At 33.2% G+C, this 26,916-nt stretch overlaps 1 protein-coding gene across 5 annotated transcripts in view; it reads right to left on the minus strand.

The window, feature by feature from the left end:
* The window catches only part of LOC129747391 (Krueppel homolog 2), a 40,229-nt gene that overhangs the window by 7,642 nt on the left and 5,671 nt on the right, over positions 1–26,916 (minus strand). For all 5 annotated transcript variants that reach the window (XM_055741586.1, XM_055741583.1, XM_055741585.1 and 2 more), the window contains exon 3: positions 2,578–2,830. In XM_055741586.1, coding sequence (XP_055597561.1) covers positions 2,578–2,830 — 253 coding nt within the window. The remainder of the gene's footprint in view (positions 1–2,577; positions 2,831–26,916) is intronic.

The raw sequence follows: 26,916 nt of genomic DNA on the forward strand, positions 1-26,916 counted from the left end.
GGCTGTAAAATTATGAAAATATGATACTTACACCGTATTCGTTTTCTACATTCGTCCAGTTTTAAGGTTTACCATGCTAGAACAAACATAATTCGTTGTCAGTGTTTTGCTACCTCGATCGCTCACACACGAATCTTCAGTGTTCCACCGTCCATTTTAATCAAATCTGGGGAATTTCGGATGCAAAACTTAGCGCATAAACTTCTAAAAATGACAGTAAAATGTGCATAACTCGTTGTGACCTGGTGCAAAACTGGGTATAACTAAACGAATACGTTATTAGATTTTTGGATATAACATGAAGTCAGTTAAGCTGCAACAATCTACCGCCTCTACTTTCATAACAGTCCCATATATAAAAACAAGCAAGCGAGACAATCAGCTTTTTCTGTTTTGGAATATATTTTTAAATTGTTACCACCACTTTCAGCATAAAAGAAAATCGTCTCTAGGTTGTCATAATTAATCGTTAGACCTGAAATTTTCGAAATTGGGTTATTGGTAAGGTCGAGAGCACCATTTTTATTCATTATGGGACTGTTAATCGACAATATTTGAAACCTTTTTCAAATCTACTAGCATAACAGTCCCATACAGAATATATTTTTCTCGCCAAGCTACTATCTAAGACTTGAATTTGATCATTTTTGAACTTCTAAATGCAATTGTCAGAAAAAGAAACATACTTTTGGAAAAATATCGTGATTTGCACATTGTAAGTTGAATCTTTTTACGATTTTTGATTGCATCCGATAGTTTTTCGCTCAGGAAGTCATTCCTAAGAAAGGCAGACCAGCCTTCGAAAACTAGTGTGCATCATTCGACATCAAGTGAGTTAAAAAAATGTTTAAATGATTCAAAGCAATAAACCAAAGACTATTTCGCCGAAAGAAGCATTGACAAGTAACCAAATCCGTGGTATTTAACATATGGGACTGTTATTCAGGTATATTTCATATAGAAATATAGCGAATTGATTTTTTTTTCGAAATTTCTAGAACAAAACCTCTTTTTTTAGTGTTTTATTTTGAAGCCCTATGTTGACCTAAAATGACGAAAATTCATATGGGACTGTTATGCGATTAGGAGCAGTCTGAAAAGGACGAAAAAATAGTGTTTTTTACCTGCTTTGATGAGTTCTTTTGTTTCCATGTTGTTAGAAGTGTTTGCTATCTCCATATGTAAGTGCAGTTGTTCGACCATTGTTTGTTTTCGATGCAAAAAAAGAGATTTATTGTCAATATTTCTTTCATAACTCTTCAAGGTGTTAATGGCCCACTTTGGTGTCTTCAGATGAAAGTTGCATCATGAACTGAGCTATACAATGGTATTTTTTGCAAAATATTCGGTGGTGCAGACGGTACTTTTAGACGCCATTTAAAGTTTATTTACAACTTTTCATGTTGAAGGTCATTATTCAATTTTTTTCAACTATTTTATTTGGAAAGCTGATAAAATGTCAATGCATTTTGATGTGCTATTTTATAATTTCCGTTAAGAAACAACAGAGTTATGTAGCTTTGAAAAATGGTTATTTTTTAATTACAAAAAAATCTAACCGAAGCTAACTCGAAAAATAAAAATGTTAGAAATCTGAAAAAATACATGTGTTTTTAAGTCGCAAAAATGAACCAAATTTTCAATTTTGGGGAATATCTAAAGACCCCCGGCGCAAACCCGTCAGATAATAAAAAAAAATCCCCTATTGTTTTTTCATTTTCAATAAAATTAAAATTTACACATCTAAGATTTACAGAGAATTCTATTCGAGGTTAGGAAATATTTCTTGTTAATTTTCATCAAAGAGCCATCACTGTCGATAAAAAATAGTCGATAATCAAGTCTTGCAAATGATCATGAAACGAGCGAGTAAACCAGCTGGTAATGTAATCTCAATCATTCTTAGCATATCATTGTCTAACTGTAATTCTAAGCGTTCTCACGGAAAGTAGTTAGGTTTGCGGAATAAATGTTTTATAGACAATTCTTCAATTCTTCAAATTTCGAGTACAATGAAACTTTCTAGAATTATTTACATCTTTTCAAGAAAGTGAGATAAAGATAAATTCGAAATAAACTATCGAACTAGATGTTTTATAAAAAAAATGAAAGCCACACAAAACCCGATGTGAGTAGGTATCTGATTCGTCAATGCCAAGGCTGGGCTGAGCATTGATGTGCATCTGCCGTAAACACGACTGGACACGAAATGTGTTTTCCTGAGAAAATGAATGCTTAAGTAGTCGATTGTTTCACATATGCGAACTCATGATCAGTCTGAACCGATTATGAGTATTAGAATGTAAAACGAGTTGCTGTAAAACTAACTGACTTGTTGCAAATCTGTTAATGCATCGATATAAAAATTAACTTGCTTTATAGCTTGTGATAATAAAAATTATTGTAATTGAGCTTTGAGCCATATGAAATCGGAGTATACAGAATCGTCTGTATTAAAAAGTAAAAAGTTTAAATGGAATAAACCAGGCTCGTTTTTCAAATTATTGAGAGGTTTTTTTTGAATATTCAAACTGCATTGAGCCCAAAAAAAAGCCCACAACAATCCCTGATACTCACGTCTAGAAGCGTTAGCGAATAGCTGGCCGAGTGCAGGACGGCAAAAAGGGCCACTGGGAATATGATGAGTAGTACCGGAAAACTGACGTACAGGAAAATCAACGAGTAGAGCAGGTAGTGGCATGAATCTTCCAGCAGCAGCTGCTGAAGGTAGGCTCGGGACAGCTGGAACGGTGGCATGCGCTGGTGCAGGCGAAGGGCACTTGTGGCTGCATTGGCCATTAATACTTTGTAGTAGGAACTGGTGGCATTCCTGAAACGAAGAATAATTGGGATGAGGATAAGTAACCTGACGAATTGCTGCGAACGAACAATAATGATATGTTAAGCGTGTAGTAAATGTTGACAAGATTATCTCCTAATAGCTGTGTATCTCTGATTAAAGTTAGGTAAAATGTAAACAAATTCTACGTAAAATGATAGTTCCATCCGACTGTTTGAATCGAAGATAGAATAAACACTTTAACTAACAACTTTTTGTGGATTGTTTTTCTCTTAACCCTTAAAAGTTGGAGCATTTCGAATATTTCATTTAATTATTTCGTTAGTATTAAATTTCTATGCAATTTTTTTCTAGATCGCTTTCGGCACAATCCAGGAAAAAACGCGTTTTTTTTAAATTCAATCTTAACATACAAGTCTTTAGCATAAATATCAAACTGAAAATCCTTAGGCTCTTGGTAAAGGTTAAGTACATAATTTTATAGTACACCCATAGAAGAGGTTGCAAAAATCCAATGCCTTTTCAGCAAATCTCTGTGCCGAAAATGTGCTGAAAAGTTTACTGTACCAAAGAAGATATGATTGAAAAAGTACTACTGGCATAAAAGAATCGAGCTCCCAAGTAAAGTGATGCATAAACACTATATTCAAGGGAAAAAGGGATTTTCATAAAAAAAAATAAATAATGAGAATCGAACTGAATGCAACATTTCATCTCGGCTTGCAGTCCGGCAACTTACCCCGTGCACCATCTGAGTCGGTTAGCAAACGGAAGTTTATTGTCATAAGGAGTGTATTCGAAAAAAATGCAACAATTCCTTTTGTTAATAACTTTTGATGCATGGATGGAAATTGATGAAATTTGTGATGCGTGTGAAAAATTTAGTGACAATATGTAAAGTAGTTTTTGAGATAGCGTTCAATACAGGAACTTATTGACAACATTTTTTGGGCAGGATCGAGAAAACTTTAAGAAATCCCGATGGGAGACCCAAAATTAGCTGTAAATCAACTATTCGATCAAAGTTCATGTGTTGAATCGTTTAATGAGTCAAAGAGGAACTAACAGTGAGGTAAAATTTGAATAAAAGTGAACATGATTGATTCCATGATGTTAAGGAATGTGAGAGGTTTTATCAAGCGCAATCCGAAAATTTTATTTGGAGGAAGTGATAACAAATGTAAATTCTAGAGTTTTTTTGATTAAGTCGTATAAGCCACCTAACTAGTTTCGAGAAAATCGATGTTGAAGTTTACTAACACATTTTCAATTCTATTATTTGAAATATAGCTCAGAATTGTTTGAAAGTTGTATAAACATTTCAAAAATAGATGAAGAATGTACTAGTGTATTCAATACTTTTAGAGCGCCTGCAGGCGTAAATATTGGTTTTAGGTATACCAGTTTTAGCACAATTTTAAATTTTGGAATCGGCTAAAACACGCGCTCTCCACCGGTGTGATAGCAAATTTAAAACGCTTTTACTGCAGACACAATTTAGAAGAAAATACTCATTTTAATAAAAGAATTGCTAAGTTTTTTTTTTTTGTAGAGAAATGAATCCAACTTAGATGAAATTTCAGGGACTAGATAAGAGAAAATCGATGTTGAAAAACATGCGAAAAAAATTCACCTTGTCTCCCGGTAGGACTTGAACCCACATCTTGCGCCTCTCCGGGGCCCAGGTATTAACATTCTACTACAGGAGACCAACCTGGCGCAAGATGTGGGTTCAAGTCCTACCGGGAGACAAGAGGAATTTTTTTCGCATGTTTTTCAACATCGATTTTCTCTTATCTAGTCCCTGAAATTTCATCTAAGTTGGATTCATTTCTCTACAAAAAAAGTTTCGCTGACTGAATGTTTGAGTCAAGACCCATCTCTGGGTCGCAATTTAAAAATAGAATTGCTAAGTTTTGAGTTTTACACCGTCATTTTTCTACCAGGATTTCATTAACTTGAAGTCTTCTTAATGAAGTTTGGTCGAAACAAGTGGAAATGGATTGACGAATACCTTTCTTTTTCCAATTGACTTCGACCGAAGCCAAAATGACTATACGCAGCGAGAAAAAAAGCTTAATTGATACGAAAAAAACATTTTTCTTTTAAAAATTGACTCATTTTGGGGTGCTGATTCCAAATATTATAAAATTTGGAATCAGCACCCCAAAATGAGTCAATTTTTAAAAGACTGGTAGACTAAATTAATATTAATTTAGTTTACCAGTTCTTGTTTTCGAGATACCTTTTGAAAATAGATAAAAATTCATTAAACATATTTGTGCTTTTGTTTGGGCAAACTAAACAGATTGCCAAACATGCTCCTTTTATGTATTCGTAAGTAAAATTTTCATGATTATCAGTAGTTTGTAATGTAGCAGGCGGCTTTTTTTAGCCAGAAATTTAAAGGAATTTTTTCTAAGAATCATGTCAGTTTAGTCAATCTTTTGATATAAAAACCGTGAAATATGATATATTGTTCGTGTAGATTATGAATATTGTTAACAACTTTTGACAAAAATCGATCATTACACTGATATTCAAATTTTTGGATTTTTTTTAAGTTTATTGTTGTTTTGCGTTAATTTCATTAGGATGCTTCTGTTATTTTCCTTTCGTATTTATATAACGTTTGAACTCGAGAAACGCTGACATGGGCTCACTAATTCGTTGAGGCTAAAATAAGGTTGCCAGATTGCCCGGTTTTATCCGGGTTTGCCCGGATATTTCATACAAAATTTGGAAATAGTCCGGCCCGGCCCGGTTGCCCGGATTTCATTGGAAAATGCCCGGATGTTGCCCGGATTTATTCACTTTATTTGGCAAATAAAACAAAAAAAAAAAAACAAATAGAGTTGTGAAAATTGATAATTAATGCCTCCAAAACGAAATTTTTGAGCAAGTTTTATAAAAATTATCATGAAAGGTTTTTGGAAGCCTCTAATACGATTTCAAATCTGTCGATGTACTTTGATGAAAAAGCTTTTTTTTTCAATATTTTTTCTTGATAATTGTTGAATAATTTTTGGGTTTTGACAAAATTTGCCCGGATATTGCCCGGATTTTGGTCGTCAATTTTGAAATCTAATGCCCGGATTTTGCCAGGTTTTTATAAAAAATTGCCCGGATTTGTCCGGCCGGGATTGGTACTGAAAAAATTCTGGCAACCTTAGGCTAAAAGCTATTTATAAAATTATGAAGTCAAGAATAGACGTATGTCAAGAACATACATTTTTTATACTTGATACGGTTTTTGTAAACATGTTTTCTCCCTTTATGTTACGTATTGCCCGGTTTTGGCGGGAAAAAACATTCAAATAATTTCTTAAAAAGAAACAATTATTACACCCAATGCTACTCAAACATGTGTACAAATAATCATAATTAGCTAAAATTTTCCCGGTCTCTTCGAAATTGACTGCAGGCCAGAGGATTCGTTGTAGCTCATCGTTGTCTTCGACAAAGTTATTTGACTATATTTGCGCTATCTATTGATGGATTTGAATTAGTTCTATTTTTCTCCGCAAGGTGGATCCTAAATCTAACTTTTTACAGAAGCAAGATACAGGCATGGTTACTTCTACATAGTTGTTCATTTTACCTTTTAACTTTGCAGAACGTTGGAAAAAGTTTTTTTTTAGCTATTTTTGTTATAAGCTACCTAAAATTTCCACAGTATTCGATTGGAATAGATTCAAATGAGATATTCTAGTGCAAACCTTATTCGTTTCGCAGATTTTTTCTGTCATAATCACAAAAAAAAGTTTAAAATTATACATTTTTCAAATTGCAATAACTTGCTTACGAGCAGTTTGGCGCACCTCATTTTTCGAGATGTGACAATTGTAATTATGATCTAAATGCAAGTCAAATATGTCGGTGGGTTCTCCTGGGTTCCTTGCCAAATAATTTAATAAAGTTTGGTAATTTTCAATACAACTGCACATATTCTTAGAACTTTTTCAAAGAAAACATCCGTATTTCTCGTAGAAAAGTCGAATTTTCAAACATTTGTCCGAAAAAGAATGAAATCATCTGTTGGAAAATAATGAACGGGTACTAGATCAAACATTTTTTCATCTTTTGGCCAAATTTCAAGTATTTTCAATAAATATTGTCAAAAATACAGCAATCTCAAATATCCCTTTTCCACGAGAATAGCTGTAAATTTTTTTTCCAGTCATGAAAAAATATCAACCCAGACAGAAATGGCGGCAAGTCAAAGTTGGAAGCGAGTGCGCTGCTTCACGCGATTTAATTGTTTTTTGAAAGCAGCTGTATGCTCAAAAATGTGGCCAAAATCTGCAGACTTTTGAAAATTTTAAACGTTGCAGACGAAAATTGATAAAAGGCCTAGCACAAGACCCCATTTAAAATTTAGGCCTGATCAGACCACGGAAAGGGTCGTGCAACGAGTTTGAAATTTATATCTTACTTACAGCTGTTCCCGTACGAACTCCGTTTCGCTTTTATCCTTTAATATGTATGAAGAGTGTTGGTTAATCGCCGCGATGTAGGGGAGATAAGGGCATAATGGCAACCTTAAGAGGGACGCTAATTTAACCATGGAAAACAGCTATAATATGTGAGTTAGTTAATTGTTTTGTTTTCAGACGCTAAAAAAGTCTATTTCCTAACGCGCTAAAACTTGAAAAAGTAGATAAATACGTTTAAAATGCATTTTAATCTTCTTTTGCCAAAAGCTGAAAATTAGTCAAAGAAAATTAGTCAAAGAAAGAATTAAATTGAAGTTTTCTTTTATTCGTCTCACTTCAACTAATCTCATTTTCAAGGAGCTCCCTTTCATACTCGAATGAAAGTAAATCCACTCATACTCACTGCTCGGGTGAAAGAGAAAGATTCGAAAGTCAGCAGAAGAGAATTCCAATGCTGATTTGAACCGCCCGCAATCAGCGTCTCCAGTTCCGACATCAAACGAAACGTTCAATGCAGCAAAAACAGGCAGCAAATAGAATACACACACACAGCTCCTGTGGGCAACAGATTTTTTTTGTGTACGCCCCGTGCAATTGTTGGTATTTTTTGTTGGTGCGTCTACCGGCTGTGCCGGCCCGGCGCCCGGCACCTTGTGCGTCATCAAGCTATTGTTGGTGTCGTTGGTGTGTATTGTTGTTTTCCAGCCGACATCTGCCGGCTTTCTTTATGTAGGTATTTGTGTATAAGCAATGAAACCATTCATTGAAAGGGTTTGCTCAAATTTGGTTTAGAAATGAAATCGACGTTTTCCGTCTCCAAACGAAGGAAACCGAGGTGAGAGCGAACTGAAATAAGCATATGCCGAATGTGAAGAGAGGCTTATGCGAAGAGAAATTGAAAGTAAAGCTCTGACGAATGAAGCGTTTTGTGCTTATTTTTGAGTGACGATTGACGATTGAAAGTGAAATTGCCAGGTCCTGATGGGAACCCCCACTGGGGCGGTATAAGCACCATTAATCGGGGCACGATGAGCATTTTCTGCCGTAGAATGTAACAGCGAATTAAATTCGATGAAGTCAACTGAATTATAGAGCTACAGCTTGACTTGTTTTATTTGGCGATTTGGTCTATTGGTTAGGTGTCGGATTTCTGGTCGAGGTTGTTTTTTTTTAATTTTACTATTCATGATCGATGCATTTTGCACTAAACGGTGAGCCTAAGATCTATCAAACAAAGCAAGATCAAAATAAATTGTGTCTGTGTATACAAATAATTTACAAATACAAATAATTTACAAAATACAAATACAAACAATTTACACACACTCATGTACTATGTTTCTGGTGCTTTGTTTGGCGGATGATGCTACTAAGTAGCCGTATACTGCAACAATCGAAATAATCGTTCATGAATGGTAAATGAAAAAAAAAATCACCTCGACCAGGAATCGAACTCGAGTCTTTTGATTACTTTCCCGACACCTAACCAATAGGCTAAATCGTCAGATGTGAACTAGTCAAGCTGTGGCTCTATATTTCAGTTGATTTCATCGAATTAAATTTGCTGCTGTTTCTACGGCTGAAAATGCTCATCGTGCCCCGATCAATGGCGCTCTAAACGCCCCGAGTCAACAAGTTAAAGTAAAAACGCGTTTAAAATTGATTATAGTGAAAAATAAAAAAAATTAATGATATTGAAAATGGAGGAAAAATGTGCACATCATGTTTCAATGCGTACTTTATGGATCAAGATGATTTAACGATCATAAGGGCTTATTTTTCGGAGCTCAAAAATTTTAATATTTTCGTCACTTGAGTACCTAGTTTTTACTGAAAATAGGAACTACGAAACTATTCCTCATAAAAATTTATTTGAGAAAATCGTACTTTCGTGGAAAAGAAGAGTGCTTACTATGCCCCGGGTGCTCGTTATGCCCTTATCTCGCCTATTGTAGCTGTCCGAATGAAGAACAAATTAGAATAGACGAAAGCTAGTAATTTTGTCCACTGAAGAGGAGCAAAAGTCAGAGGAGCTCGAAATGTCTGGACAACTGGAAAAAACGTTTTTTTATTTGTAAACTCGCCGAAAAACGTCGATAAAATTCAACAATAACTTTTAATATGTGATGAGGAGTTTGTGTTTAAATGGTAATTGGAATGCATTTTCACGATAATATTGCCTAAAATATTGAACACATTTTTTGAACGACCCTTTTGCTTATCTATCAAATTGACATTCAAAACCATAAATTGATTGATCCTCGGGTGTGTCGTGATTTTACGAATCTTAATTCAGAGATTCACTTAAACACGTCTGTCGCTCGCAAGAATAGATCAATGACTGACATTGTTTTGTTTGTTTGTCAAGTGCTGCCTGCCAAAATAGCAAAAGTTGTCATAGAAATTTATTTTATTTTATTCATCTACAGTGTTTCCGAATACAACTATTATTTTATTTTATTCCTAATTAAATTTGATTTATTTTCTGTATATTCTTCATCTCATCCCTACAGGGTGTTCACCCCGTTTACGAATTTTCTCCTAGTTTGGGTATACAGCTTAGCTTAGCTTAATTGACTACTCACATCCACCTTTAAACATTGAACCCGAAATTCTTTATTTAAATTTCTTAGTAATAAATTAATAATGAACAATGCCGTTCAATTTCTTCAATAGGCTTTTGAACTCTTTAGTGGTTAAATGCATTTCGAATCCCATGATCGCAGGCGTGGCTTAGTAGAACGAATTCCACATCGCCAATGGTTGCTACTCCGTGATTGACCGAGGCCACCGATTTTGTTCAAAGGTCAAATGAAAGGTGTCTGGGACTGACAGCACATTCACAATGCCCAAAACTGATGCTCTCTCTTTAATCATCAATAACGGCGCCGGCCACGTCCTAGTAGTCAATAGATAGATTGGAAAAGAGAGAAAGGGATGAAAGAACAATGTCGCGCTTTAGGACCGAGGTTACCTCTGCATCCTAACAAAAAAAACTTGGGTTGGAGCGTTGGGTGAAAGGATATGATAAGGAGACACTTTTGACTAGTGTACCGATTTAGGTTTTCTACAATAAATTTTCTATGTTTCCTGGTAAAATTTCAAAATTTACTGTAAAATGATTATAGAGATCTTGACCCCAATATAAAATCCTCATAAATTTCTCAAACAAAACTATCGACGCTTGTCTGATCAATAAAGGAAAGGAGGAAGGATAACAAATGTAAATTCTAGAGTTTTTTTGATTAAGTCGTATAAGCCACCTAACTAGTTTCGAGAAAATCGATGTTGAAGTTTACTAACACATTTTCAATTCTATTATTTGAAATATAGCTCAGAATTGTTTGAAAGTTGTATAAACATTTCAAAAATAGATGAAGAATGTACTAGTGTATTCAATACTTTTAGAGCGCCTGCAGGCGTAAATATTGGTTTTAGGTATACCAGTTTTAGCACAATTTTAAATTTTGGAATCGGCTAAAACACGCGCTCTCCACCGGTGTGATAGCAAATTTAAAACGCTTTTACTGCAGACACAATTTAGAAGAAAATACTCATTTTAATAAAAGAATTGCTAAGTTTTTTTTTTTTGTAGAGAAATGAATCCAACTTAGATGAAATTTCAGGGACTAGATAAGAGAAAATCGATGTTGAAAAACATGCGAAAAAAATTCACCTTGTCTCCCGGTAGGACTTGAACCCACATCTTGCGCCTCTCCGGGGCCCAGGTATTAACATTCTACTACAGGAGACCAACCTGGCGCAAGATGTGGGTTCAAGTCCTACCGGGAGACAAGAGGAATTTTTTTCGCATGTTTTTCAACATCGATTTTCTCTTATCTAGTCCCTGAAATTTCATCTAAGTTGGATTCATTTCTCTACAAAAAAAGTTTCGCTGACTGAATGTTTGAGTCAAGACCCATCTCTGGGTCGCAATTTAAAAATAGAATTGCTAAGTTTTGAGTTTTACACCGTCATTTTTCTACCAGGATTTCATTAACTTGAAGTCTTCTTAATGAAGTTTGGTCGAAACAAGTGGAAATGGATTGACGAATACCTTTCTTTTTCCAATTGACTTCGACCGAAGCCAAAATGACTATACGCAGCGAGAAAAAAAGCTTAATTGATACGAAAAAAACATTTTTCTTTTAAAAATTGACTCATTTTGGGGTGCTGATTCCAAATATTATAAAATTTGGAATCAGCACCCCAAAATGAGTCAATTTTTAAAAGACTGGTAGACTAAATTAATATTAATTTAGTTTACCAGTTCTTGTTTTCGAGATACCTTTTGAAAATAGATAAAAATTCATTAAACATATTTGTGCTTTTGTTTGGGCAAACTAAACAGATTGCCAAACATGCTCCTTTTATGTATTCGTAAGTAAAATTTTCATGATTATCAGTAGTTTGTAATGTAGCAGGCGGCTTTTTTTAGCCAGAAATTTAAAGGAATTTTTTCTAAGAATCATGTCAGTTTAGTCAATCTTTTGATATAAAAACCGTGAAATATGATATATTGTTCGTGTAGATTATGAATATTGTTAACAACTTTTGACAAAAATCGATCATTACACTGATATTCAAATTTTTGGATTTTTTTTAAGTTTATTGTTGTTTTGCGTTAATTTCATTAGGATGCTTCTGTTATTTTCCTTTCGTATTTATATAACGTTTGAACTCGAGAAACGCTGACATGGGCTCACTAATTCGTTGAGGCTAAAATAAGGTTGCCAGATTGCCCGGTTTTATCCGGGTTTGCCCGGATATTTCATACAAAATTTGGAAATAGTCCGGCCCGGCCCGGTTGCCCGGATTTCATTGGAAAATGCCCGGATGTTGCCCGGATTTATTCACTTTATTTGGCAAATAAAACAAAAAAAAAAAAACAAATAGAGTTGTGAAAATTGATAATTAATGCCTCCAAAACGAAATTTTTGAGCAAGTTTTATAAAAATTATCATGAAAGGTTTTTGGAAGCCTCTAATACGATTTCAAATCTGTCGATGTACTTTGATGAAAAAGCTTTTTTTTTCAATATTTTTTCTTGATAATTGTTGAATAATTTTTGGGTTTTGACAAAATTTGCCCGGATATTGCCCGGATTTTGGTCGTCAATTTTGAAATCTAATGCCCGGATTTTGCCAGGTTTTTATAAAAAATTGCCCGGATTTGTCCGGCCGGGATTGGTACTGAAAAAATTCTGGCAACCTTAGGCTAAAAGCTATTTATAAAATTATGAAGTCAAGAATAGACGTATGTCAAGAACATACATTTTTTATACTTGATACGGTTTTTGTAAACATGTTTTCTCCCTTTATGTTACGTATTGCCCGGTTTTGGCGGGAAAAAACATTCAAATAATTTCTTAAAAAGAAACAATTATTACACCCAATGCTACTCAAACATGTGTACAAATAATCATAATTAGCTAAAATTTTCCCGGTCTCTTCGAAATTGACTGCAGGCCAGAGGATTCGTTGTAGCTCATCGTTGTCTTCGACAAAGTTATTTGACTATATTTGCGCTATCTATTGATGGATTTGAATTAGTTCTATTTTTCTCCGCAAGGTGGATCCTAAATCTAACTTTTTACAGAAGCAAGATACAGGCATGGTTACTTCTACATAGTTGTTCATTTTACCTTTTAACTTTGCAGAACGTTGGAAAAAGTTTTTTTTTAGCTATTTTTGTTATAAGCTACCTAAAATTTCCACAGTATTCGATTGGAATAGATTCAAATGAGATATTCTAGTGCAAACCTTATTCGTTTCGCAGATTTTTTCTGTCATAATCACAAAAAAAAGTTTAAAATTATACATTTTTCAAATTGCAATAACTTGCTTACGAGCAGTTTGGCGCACCTCATTTTTCGAGATGTGACAATTGTAATTATGATCTAAATGCAAGTCAAATATGTCGGTGGGTTCTCCTGGGTTCCTTGCCAAATAATTTAATAAAGTTTGGTAATTTTCAATACAACTGCACATATTCTTAGAACTTTTTCAAAGAAAACATCCGTATTTCTCGTAGAAAAGTCGAATTTTCAAACATTTGTCCGAAAAAGAATGAAATCATCTGTTGGAAAATAATGAACGGGTACTAGATCAAACATTTTTTCATCTTTTGGCCAAATTTCAAGTATTTTCAATAAATATTGTCAAAAATACAGCAATCTCAAATATCCCTTTTCCACGAGAATAGCTGTAAATTTTTTTTCCAGTCATGAAAAAATATCAACCCAGACAGAAATGGCGGCAAGTCAAAGTTGGAAGCGAGTGCGCTGCTTCACGCGATTTAATTGTTTTTTGAAAGCAGCTGTATGCTCAAAAATGTGGCCAAAATCTGCAGACTTTTGAAAATTTTAAACGTTGCAGACGAAAATTGATAAAAGGCCTAGCACAAGACCCCATTTAAAATTTAGGCCTGATCAGACCACGGAAAGGGTCGTGCAACGAGTTTGAAATTTATATCTTACTTACAGCTGTTCCCGTACGAACTCCGTTTCGCTTTTATCCTTTAATATGTATGAAGAGTGTTGGTTAATCGCCGCGATGTAGGGGAGATAAGGGCATAATGGCAACCTTAAGAGGGACGCTAATTTAACCATGGAAAACAGCTATAATATGTGAGTTAGTTAATTGTTTTGTTTTCAGACGCTAAAAAAGTCTATTTCCTAACGCGCTAAAACTTGAAAAAGTAGATAAATACGTTTAAAATGCATTTTAATCTTCTTTTGCCAAAAGCTGAAAATTAGTCAAAGAAAATTAGTCAAAGAAAGAATTAAATTGAAGTTTTCTTTTATTCGTCTCACTTCAACTAATCTCATTTTCAAGGAGCTCCCTTTCATACTCGAATGAAAGTAAATCCACTCATACTCACTGCTCGGGTGAAAGAGAAAGATTCGAAAGTCAGCAGAAGAGAATTCCAATGCTGATTTGAACCGCCCGCAATCAGCGTCTCCAGTTCCGACATCAAACGAAACGTTCAATGCAGCAAAAACAGGCAGCAAATAGAATACACACACACAGCTCCTGTGGGCAACAGATTTTTTTTGTGTACGCCCCGTGCAATTGTTGGTATTTTTTGTTGGTGCGTCTACCGGCTGTGCCGGCCCGGCGCCCGGCACCTTGTGCGTCATCAAGCTATTGTTGGTGTCGTTGGTGTGTATTGTTGTTTTCCAGCCGACATCTGCCGGCTTTCTTTATGTAGGTATTTGTGTATAAGCAATGAAACCATTCATTGAAAGGGTTTGCTCAAATTTGGTTTAGAAATGAAATCGACGTTTTCCGTCTCCAAACGAAGGAAACCGAGGTGAGAGCGAACTGAAATAAGCATATGCCGAATGTGAAGAGAGGCTTATGCGAAGAGAAATTGAAAGTAAAGCTCTGACGAATGAAGCGTTTTGTGCTTATTTTTGAGTGACGATTGACGATTGAAAGTGAAATTGCCAGGTCCTGATGGGAACCCCCACTGGGGCGGTATAAGCACCATTAATCGGGGCACGATGAGCATTTTCTGCCGTAGAATGTAACAGCGAATTAAATTCGATGAAGTCAACTGAATTATAGAGCTACAGCTTGACTTGTTTTATTTGGCGATTTGGTCTATTGGTTAGGTGTCGGATTTCTGGTCGAGGTTGTTTTTTTTTAATTTTACTATTCATGATCGATGCATTTTGCACTAAACGGTGAGCCTAAGATCTATCAAACAAAGCAAGATCAAAATAAATTGTGTCTGTGTATACAAATAATTTACAAATACAAATAATTTACAAAATACAAATACAAACAATTTACACACACTCATGTACTATGTTTCTGGTGCTTTGTTTGGCGGATGATGCTACTAAGTAGCCGTATACTGCAACAATCGAAATAATCGTTCATGAATGGTAAATGAAAAAAAAAATCACCTCGACCAGGAATCGAACTCGAGTCTTTTGATTACTTTCCCGACACCTAACCAATAGGCTAAATCGTCAGATGTGAACTAGTCAAGCTGTGGCTCTATATTTCAGTTGATTTCATCGAATTAAATTTGCTGCTGTTTCTACGGCTGAAAATGCTCATCGTGCCCCGATCAATGGCGCTCTAAACGCCCCGAGTCAACAAGTTAAAGTAAAAACGCGTTTAAAATTGATTATAGTGAAAAATAAAAAAAATTAATGATATTGAAAATGGAGGAAAAATGTGCACATCATGTTTCAATGCGTACTTTATGGATCAAGATGATTTAACGATCATAAGGGCTTATTTTTCGGAGCTCAAAAATTTTAATATTTTCGTCACTTGAGTACCTAGTTTTTACTGAAAATAGGAACTACGAAACTATTCCTCATAAAAATTTATTTGAGAAAATCGTACTTTCGTGGAAAAGAAGAGTGCTTACTATGCCCCGGGTGCTCGTTATGCCCTTATCTCGCCTATTGTAGCTGTCCGAATGAAGAACAAATTAGAATAGACGAAAGCTAGTAATTTTGTCCACTGAAGAGGAGCAAAAGTCAGAGGAGCTCGAAATGTCTGGACAACTGGAAAAAACGTTTTTTTATTTGTAAACTCGCCGAAAAACGTCGATAAAATTCAACAATAACTTTTAATATGTGATGAGGAGTTTGTGTTTAAATGGTAATTGGAATGCATTTTCACGATAATATTGCCTAAAATATTGAACACATTTTTTGAACGACCCTTTTGCTTATCTATCAAATTGACATTCAAAACCATAAATTGATTGATCCTCGGGTGTGTCGTGATTTTACGAATCTTAATTCAGAGATTCACTTAAACACGTCTGTCGCTCGCAAGAATAGATCAATGACTGACATTGTTTTGTTTGTTTGTCAAGTGCTGCCTGCCAAAATAGCAAAAGTTGTCATAGAAATTTATTTTATTTTATTCATCTACAGTGTTTCCGAATACAACTATTATTTTATTTTATTCCTAATTAAATTTGATTTATTTTCTGTATATTCTTCATCTCATCCCTACAGGGTGTTCACCCCGTTTACGAATTTTCTCCTAGTTTGGGTATACAGCTTAGCTTAGCTTAATTGACTACTCACATCCACCTTTAAACATTGAACCCGAAATTCTTTATTTAAATTTCTTAGTAATAAATTAATAATGAACAATGCCGTTCAATTTCTTCAATAGGCTTTTGAACTCTTTAGTGGTTAAATGCATTTCGAATCCCATGATCGCAGGCGTGGCTTAGTAGAACGAATTCCACATCGCCAATGGTTGCTACTCCGTGATTGACCGAGGCCACCGATTTTGTTCAAAGGTCAAATGAAAGGTGTCTGGGACTGACAGCACATTCACAATGCCCAAAACTGATGCTCTCTCTTTAATCATCAATAACGGCGCCGGCCACGTCCTAGTAGTCAATAGATAGATTGGAAAAGAGAGAAAGGGATGAAAGAACAATGTCGCGCTTTAGGACCGAGGTTACCTCTGCATCCTAACAAAAAAAACTTGGGTTGGAGCGTTGGGTGAAAGGATATGATAAGGAGACACTTTTGACTAGTGTACCGATTTAGGTTTTCTACAATAAATTTTCTATGTTTCCTGGTAAAATTTCAAAATTTACTGTAAAATGATTATAGAGATCTTGACCCCAATATAAAATCCTCATAAATTTCTCAAACAAAACTATCGACGCTTGTCTGATCAATAAAGGAAATTACTTGTATGTATTTATAAAAAGTTCTCAGTTGAACTAGGAATATTTTTTTGAATAACAAAATCAATGAATTAACATTTACTTTCTTTTTATAAAAATGTTTTTAATTCAATTGAGTATTCGACATTTAGTTTATTTGTAAAATTGTTTAGTTTTGAAAAAAAAAACATCATTAAAAGAAATATCAAGCTAACATTCATTGGAGCCTTTTTTTATCAAGTATAAAGAAATTCTTATAAACCATTCCATGTAAACTGTAACATGAAAAGAACAATGCTTTTAATTACTACAAGCCTTTTTGTAGGACAATACAAATTTTTTATCTGGGAAAGTTATTGCTTTTCTTGAAGGTTTTGTTTCACAATTTTGAAACATTGATTTACTGATTGACTACAATTTACATTAATTTTTTGAATCGAACTAAGAAATGATTTATCATTTTCTATTCTATCCTCTTTCCTTTCTTAAAATAGAAAAATTGAGTTATGTTTGCTATCTTATCACTTCGTTATTAAAAAAAAACATTGATCTAGAATTTATTGATAAGCTTCTTCAAGAATTAATAAAATTTAAAATTCTTTCGTTACACATTTGTTGACCAGTGAATTGTGTGGATGTTCCACGTTTGAAAATTATAGGATTAAAATCATATTTTCTACAGCAACTTTATTTTCATATTTACATATATGCAACATTATATTTTCATAACACAATTCACCGTTTTTAAACAAGAGTGGAATTTCCTTGGATTGTGGAACTGTTTTCGAAAATTTTGTTTTTGGCAAATGCCTAAGATAAATTCCTATCATGGTTGATTAAAACGCGAGTAATTGCTTTTTAATCTTTAAATGATAATTTTATCGAAAATAAAATACGGATCAATCATCCTTTTAAAGGGCCCCTCGTTTGCTATGGGCGGATGAAGTTACGTAAATATGCAGGAATTTCTTCCTACCTAAACTACCTTTACCTTAAACACGAACTTAGTTTTTATCGTTATTTAGCTTTCAAAAGTTCGAATTAAGTGCTACATACCCGGATAAACAATTCACATCAATACGCAATCTTCAAATCTTATTTGAGTAAGCAATGCTTTAGTTGCTAAATTATGATCAGAAAGACCTTAAAGGTCTTATAATTTGCTCAGATGGATTTGCTTAAAATACCACTGTTCTAAAGAACGCAGAAAAAAACATATGTATTTTATGAATGAATATCTGGGTGCGAAAAAGATCAAGAACCGAATTTTAATTAACTACATATTCCCATGTAGTGAATAGGAAATTATGAGAACACTAATCAAAAGATACTTAGCTTCGGTAAGTTGTAGAATGGATCGGATTTTTAAGACGTCCGGTATCAACCCTGCTTGCAATCCATTGTCGCTTGAACTCCGTCCGTACGTCGAACAAAGTAGTGCTAATGACCGGCTGGGATTGTTTCTCGATGTAAAACATGAAGACTGGGCTCAACTTACGTAATCTGAGATAAAGACGCTTGAAATTCAATGGTAAAATCAAAACTGGAGCCATTTTCGATAAATATCCACATTTTTACAAATCCTCATTTCCACAAATCCAAATTTCGAGAAAAACTTTAAGAGCCCGATTTCAATTTTCGCCTAGTTTGGATATATAATATCAAAATTAGGAATCGATTGTCCGTCCTGTAAAACTCCCACGAATTTGCGTCTTAATTCTATGCACAGTAACACAATAACTGCAAAAACTTTAAAAAGTTAGTATGAACCACTTCTTTTCCTGGCGTCTGATTCAAAATTTGAACCCATAATATCCAAATTCTGGCAACCTTATTCTAAATGTAATGGATTGAAAAAATTGTAAGTCAACCTTTCCTCTTTAAAATCGGTTCATTGGTTTCAATATGCACATAATCGACTCAATTCAATCCAGGAGAAAAGCTAGTAGGCCAATCATATGAAGGTCTCATATCGTTATCACCCTTATCACGTGCTGTGCAAAGGCGAGGAACTTAGGGAAAAAACACATCTAAGCTTCATGTCGTTCCCACAAAACAACATACAATGATTCGGTTGCAAAATGAAAACTAGGATAACTAGGTAGCCACTGCTAATAAACGAAAACGCTATAAGTTGAATGGAAACCAAGGTTGAGAATTAATAAAAATGTATATGAAATAGTTTCTTGTTTAATTAATCTAAAATCTCTAGCCAAAAAAAAACAACAAAAATTATCAACTTTTTCAAAAATTTGTAATTTTTAATTCCAGCTAACCAGTTACCATTAACTTTTGATTCAGGTTAAGGAAAACACTCCAGGTAAGGGAACTTCCCATGTTATTTCTCAAGATTGCTGAATATAGCTCTTAAGTAAAATATTTTGCTGTTCTTCTTTGAAGTATCTTTGAAATACGATAACAGCATTTCGAAACATTTGAAAGAAGATCTAAAATTGGTGTTTAAGGATGAAGAACCTATTTAACGAAAAAGTAAATGCACAATTTAAGAGCTTTAGTTCCAAAAAGACGAAGATACGTATAACGCTGGAGTCATCAGCCATTCGAAACGTACAAACATTCATACAAACACATCGAGCTGCTCGTTTCAATTACGTAAACCAATTACGTTTTTTTTTGCTGTTTCGTGCGTCGCCACCACACCATGCACTCTTTACGACGTAGCACTATGACGACCATTATCACCGTGCGCTCCTCCGGCAGTCCAAGCATTCAATAAACCGGCGAATGAATCAAAATAGTAACTCGATGCAGCTGATGATGTCGCGTTTGATTATGTGTTGCCGCGCACTAGGAGGGTTCAAGTTTCATGCGACCAGGGAGTTGTTGAAGGAGAAAACAGACAATATCACAGAGACTGACACATGAGATCAATCTACTAAAAGGCGATAAGGAGTTTTATTTTATATCAGACAAAATTTGACCTTATTACTAAACTAGACAAATCTATTTTCAACAGAAAATAATGTGAATTAACTGAAGCTTTTAAAATCTTGAAAAAAAAGTTTTATCGAGCAGTAAGGGGCAAGGTCTAGCGTTCTGTACTGCCGTTCCAAGCAAGATTGTCCCATGTGTAAAAACGTACAAACGAGAAAAACGTGATTGAAATTCCAGCTATATTTCCAATTTTTCTCTCAAACTAAAAACTCACCGACAGTTTTTTCGATCGGGGTGATCACATTTATATAAATGATGGAAAACATTCTACACAAAATGTTTATGGGATTTTAAATCATGTTTACAAATTTTTTATTGTGTTACAGATATCAATTGTGTTACAACAGCTCACAAAATCTACGTCTCTAGAATTTAAAATTGTTCTGGGGGCGTTCAATCATGTGACTCCCTTGTCACAGTAAATCAGAAAAAAAAATGTTGTTTTCAGACGTTTTATAGTCAGTAATAAATGCATCTTCAAGTGTAATATAAATTTTTGCCAAACATTTATCATACTGATTCACTGAGGATTGTTTATAATTGCCCATGTTTTTCAAAACTCGAAACATTGTTTCTAGGCATTGTTTGATTATCTAAACTTATCTTTAATGTTTAAAATACTAATACCTGTCAAGATCTTTAAAATAAACCGTTTGTTACGGCATAACTGACCGACCTCGGAGAATATCAACAATATCTGGGAGCACGCAACACTGCGGTAGAAGTAATGACATTTCTTAGTGAGGATTAGGCAAAGAAAAAGAGAAGAAGAACGGTTGTTAGAATTTTGGATTATCATCGTTGTCACAGTTGAGAGCAAACGTTGTGCTTTAGGATCGTTTGAGGATTTAAGCGAGTTTCGGCGTCTTAATTCAGACTTATTTCCAAGATAGTAAGTGAATCATTAAAATTACTCTTGTGGCTAGATTCATAACGCTCCTTTTCCTGATTAGGTGGATATCGATCCATATAATTCTTATGCGACATTTATGCACACGTGTGCTTAAGGACTGTTGGAGGTTTTAAGCGAGTTTCTACGCATAAAACCAAATTGTACCCTCATATAAGTAAGTCACTTATAAAAATCACTCTTATAGTTAAATACAAACCAGTTCTACTCCTCTTTAGGCGGATATCGATCCATATATTTACGCTATAGTAGATTTGTATTTGCGAGGTTAGGACACCATCAATTGTAAGTAGATGATAGTCTCTTCTCTTTACAACAAAATATTAAATAAAGTTATAGTTTTAGCTACTTCTTACACCACAAATACGGTGCAGATTCGCTTAAAAAAGGTGCCAAAAAACCAACCCAACACCGTTGTCCATAACTTTATCAGTTTCTAAAACCTGTGAATATGAGATTGTATGGACAAGATTCCTTGTTCCTTTGTGAATACAAAAATTCCCCATGACTAAATAAGGGTAAATTTTAAAAGACTTCAAATCGTATCTCGACGCAGTGTTTAGATTCCTATAGAAATATTGCCAACACTTAAAAAATTTTACGTATCAAGAATCTTAACAGTGTTCATTACCACCCCACATAAATCTGGCTAGCTATGAACAGATATCCGAAGATTTTCAGAAGAACTTGTATTCTGTTTAGGCTAAGTTTTAAAAATAAATTGATTTATAAAATTCAGTACAGATTTTTTGATTGAAAAAGTCAATATTTTCAAAAACAAAAACTCTTATTCAATTTTTGAATCGTTACTATAATTGTATTTTATGCAATTCAGTGCTAAAAAGTTAATTTTTAGACACTGAAAACATTATCGAAATGCGATAATTTTTAATTCAAACTGTTTTTTTCCCTGCAAAAGTACAGACTACGATCTACTTCATCAAAAATTTCCATTCATTTGGCATAGTTATAGACATGTGATTATTTGCATGATGCACTTCTTGTAGGTCAATCAATGGATTTTCAAGAGATTTTCCAAATTTTCATAAAACTGTGTGTGCCACTCGTTGCAAAACACGATTTTTTTCAGCACTCGAGGTAATTATCCAAATCGGCTAGCCCCGTTGGATTACGATTCAAGCTAAAAAAATCTTGAATTCTGACTTCAAAAGTTTAAAAAAATATGGACAACAAGTTACAGAGTCTTTATTAAACAGTTTGAGGATTATTCAACAAGATAACAAATTTTAAGATATAGATAAAATTTAAATCCTTCATTCAATTCAGATCCACCCAAGATTTTTTTTTTCAATTTTAATCTAAGGAATTTCAGTTTTGAAATTAATATAGAAAAAAAAATTGCAAAAGAAATTCAAAATTATGATATCTAAATTGATTATCATAAAATTAAAAGTATCGTCAATCAATAAAAATAAGAAATATTTATTTTTGATTTTTAAAGTGTAGTAAAATTAAATTTAGCAGTTTGAATTGATTGATAATAAATAATAATATTTCCATAAAAAATGCATGACGTTTTCATTTTTCATTCAGTAGAGTATTAGTTTGTTATACAGATAAATGTGGATTTTATTTCAGTGAAAATAGTAACAGTTAATTGTTCAACATATATTTTTACGTTGAGTTAATTTCTCGGGGTAAAAATATGAGAATTAGAATTAGAACTGTTCCGGTTAATAATAGAGGTATAATGAATTTTGTAATGATTGCTTGAAAACAACCCCTCAATAAATATAAATTTTTTCAAACACATGTTAATCTAAAACTAGCTTTGAGAATTTATGCAAAAACAAGTTTAAAAACACAAAAAAAAAAAATCAAAAATCATGAGCTAAGATATAAAAGTGAATAAAAGAACGACGATCGTTAGATGAAGTCCACTGAGGAGGAGCGAAACGCCAAAAGTAGCTCGAAACGTTTGGACTAACTGGCATGTTATTTTTGTTTTAATTCTCGCCGAAAAAACTGGATGAAAACAAAAAAATAAGTTATAAAATGCAGATTACAATAAAATTATGATATGTACATGTTTTCAAATCTGTAAAGCCTTTGTTTCACAAATTGATTATGCCGTCCTGAATTCGAATCATTTGGAAGATTGTGTCAAATCTAGTTCTAGTGATATTGGGTTTTAAAATTTAAAAATGACTAAGTTTTGAGTAATACACATCATTGATAACAAACAAACCGACTACTAGATTCAAAGAAACAATGCTTGAAAAAAAAAATCCTCAAGCTTAAAAAGCAATAGAAAAAATGTAACTATTTATGACATCATTGAAGAACATTTATGAACTTTCGATATCAAAGATTTAAATTCTTTTTAAAGCTTGGTTTAAGGCTTCAACTTTTTTTTTGATTTATGCTTTTAAAAAATGTTTGATACATTTTGATTTTAAAAAAATATTTCGAAATATCCTTACATTTTCATATTATACCAGACTATGAAAAATAAACTTAAAGGACGCCTCAGATTTCTCAAAAGTTTCAACTATTCGCGGTCTTCGTAAAAGTTGATTCGAAACCTATGATTTAAGTGATCTTTGAAAATTTCTAAAATGTGGCTAAAAACTTTCACCCCCCCGGGCAAACGAAAGAACGTAAATTTGGTGGACTCAATATTATTTCAATAATTTTGTTATTTTGACATGGTTCTTCTTTAACATTCAAATTAAAGGTTTATTTTTACTTAAATGCGTCACTCAAAACACAAATATGTATATTTTGAGGAAAGTACTACGCCATGTTGAATCATTTTAGGATTAGGATTTTCGAAGAATTTATATAGTGTCTTCTATCGACATTAACACACCCTTATGAAAAAAGGTAAAAAATCACTGGATTTTTCTAAATTCAATTTCAATTTACGTCACGGATCAGATTAGAAAACACATTCGGAATTTTGGCAAATTTTTAAAGGAATCTTAACATATTCAGGCTTTAAAAAGTGTAATTTGAAATTTTCTGCATGAAATATGACCAGTGATCGAAAATAGTTAATTTTCCAAACAGTGCGTTTAATAGGTTTCCTTTTAACTAAGCAAATTTTCAGCGATGTCAGCTACAAGAAAACGCCGTGCATAAAGATGATTTCTTGTGCTTAACTCTTAAATTAAACGCTATCACTGCAAAATTATAAAATTAGCATCTTTACATTTCTATTCAAAATTTAATTTTAATTTGCTTGCATATTAAATATGATTGATAGTTTTTTTTTTAAATAATTGTTAGAATGTGCGATACTTGGACAAATTTTAAGAGCCTTTTTGAATTTCCCATCTAATTCTTCGAGCAGTTTTGAACTCTATGTTCCGGTAAGATTAGTGAATTTTTTCAATTTATAGGTATTTGAAGAGAAATCAGAGAGTATTTTAAAAATTTCCAAACTTGTGATATTCTTCTTACACATTCATTAGCCGTTGAATTTTGACTTGGAAATTGAATTCTGAATTTTGGGTTCAATCAATCTCTGATTTTGGAACCGAAACTGAATTTTGGTTTCATTTTGTAAATTTTTCCGGTTTCGGGTCTGAATTCCCGGTTTTTTCCCGGTTTTCCCGGTTCGATTTTCAATTCCCGGTTTTTTCCCGGTTCTGTGGCCACCCCGGGATTGGTTTTGTATTTCAAAATATTTTCAAAATCGAAGGAAAATCATTTAGTCAGAATCAGGACAAAAAATTCTAATTAAACTTCATTTTAAACATAAAATTCTACTACGTACCTGAAATTCAAATTTAAATTAGAATTTCAAATTCTTATTTTTTTTTGTAAATTATTGGTTTATTGAGAATTTTTTAACTTAACAATGTCGTATCAGATTTCTTTATGCATGTATGAATGTATTGTATCCACCTTGGGTTTACGGCAGCGCCGCGGTTGTGGCTAAAAAATAACCCACACGTCCATGTTGGATACCACGCAACACAATAATAACCACTCAATGAGACTTCTAAGGGAATGGAATCGTAAGCAGAGGCACTAACGTAGGGTTGCCATCCGTAGGTTTTAAAATAAATTTTTATACAAATTACACAAAGATTTTTTACGATGTATCGAATCTGCCGTTTACATGAACGACTTCTCTCAAAAATCGTGTTGATTCGGGAGACCTGTGAAATTATGGTGCATATCGCAAACAACGTATAAATAAATAGAAGTCATGTAAGAAAATCGGAGCAAAATCAATTCACGTTGAAAAAATCCTTAGTGTACTTTCTATGAACAACTTTGACTAATGGTATACGTACAATTAAGCTTTTTTTAAGAGTTTCTTAAATGTCCCGGTTTTTTCGGCAATGTCCCGCTTTTTTCGTAAAATGTCCCGCTTTTTTTCTGAAAGTATCTGGCAATCCTAGAAGCTATAACCATGTTATTGACTAACCAAGATAGCATGCAAATTATAATCCCGCCGCCAAGGCTTCTAAAAAAAGAGTGCATCCTTATTTTACAAAAAGTAATCAAACACATTTTTTTCCTCAACCATGGCAAATTCCCTTGGCATAAATTGAGGAACGTCCAGTGTTCGAAACGGGAACATGCATACACGGTCACACCGCACCTTTTGTAAAACGAGGATGCCCCTGCCCTTGTTGTTCAAATATCTTAAAGATAAAATGAATAAAATGTTGTTAAACAAAATAATATAATATAATACAGTATATTGTAATACAATATTATAAAAAGTAATATAATAAAACAAAGTTTTAAAAAATTTAATTTTATATAAAACAATTGACATAATAAATACAACATATAAAAGGTATGGAAAATATAATATTTATGTGTGAAAAGTGTGGAAAAAATTAATTTGGAAACATTTTGAATAAATCAAATCGCAGGAATCCTTTTAAAACCCTTGAGAAAAAAAAATCAATTTTAAAAGCTGGGTAATTTCAAAATAGTTGTTTTAAACAACGTATTCACAAAGTCGGGAAATTAAGGACAATTTTTAAAAAATAATAAAGGGCAAATCTGAATGAAATCTAAGATCAATTCTTAAACATACAAGAGGAAAAAAAAGAAGAAATTACTTATAATTTAAAGTTCTCATTGAATAACAGCAGCAGTGAAAAAATCGTATCGAAGGATTAAACAAAAATTTATGTCCATTTTGAATTTTTTTTTAATCAGTTATGAATACAAAATCTTAAACTTTTCAAAGAGAAATTTTAGTTTTTTATTTAATTTAGCAATTGCGGTCAGATTTAACATGCCTGGATACACGCAGTGAAAACTAGTGCCATTGAAACAAAAGAAATACGTTTTTGAATCAAAGTTCTAGTGTTATTTGAATCTAAATCTTATTTTTTTGATTTAATTTTTTTTTCTATCAAAAGGAAAGAAAATTATTTTGAGTTGGTGTACAAGAATTTTGAATTGATGTACTGTACTTGAAATCAAGAGACAATAAATTCGTGCTACAATCAATGAAAAAAATCTTTGATTTTGATTAAATTTTCTTCGAAACCAACAACGATGGGAAACATTGTGGCGGAAAGTTCTCAATGCCGTGGAGGATTTTTGGTGAGTTTTCTTTAAATATATCCGGAGTAAATTATTAAATTTTTAAATTAGTTTTAGGTCAACTATTCAGCCGACGAAGACTAGTTCTAAAGAAGGAGCGAATTGAAAGCTGTGAAATTCCAAGTTGCCCAGTTTATAATATGATCCTCATGTTTGCCAAAAATTCGTCTGCAGATCAATGCTAGCATGTTGAAAAGTGAGTACCTTCAATATTACATATTGCCAAACTACGATCTTTAAATTGCTAGTACTTGACTTCCTTCCCCACATTTCATTCAATGTTTTTAGGGAACATATTTTTGTCATTCATTTGTGTTTTATTAATTTGATTTTTTTCTATTTTCCTCTCTTCTTTACAGGTAGATTTCCGGAAACAAAAATTTAAATAAATAAATTATTTGAAAAATAAAATTTAATAATAAATAATAAACATTTAATGTATTATAATTCTTCGAAATGAAACATTTGTGGTACCTACTATCTTAATAGAAACGAAAGTAAATAATTAGAACTAAGAAAAAATGTTTTCGAATTAAAATCAAAATAACTTGGAAATAAAGGAAAATGTTATGGCATCAAACGGAAATGCTATAGGTTCAAGGGATTTA

Source organism: Uranotaenia lowii, chromosome 2, assembly GCF_029784155.1.
Source record: "Uranotaenia lowii strain MFRU-FL chromosome 2, ASM2978415v1, whole genome shotgun sequence".
Lineage (NCBI taxonomy): Eukaryota > Metazoa > Arthropoda > Insecta > Diptera > Culicidae > Uranotaenia > Uranotaenia lowii.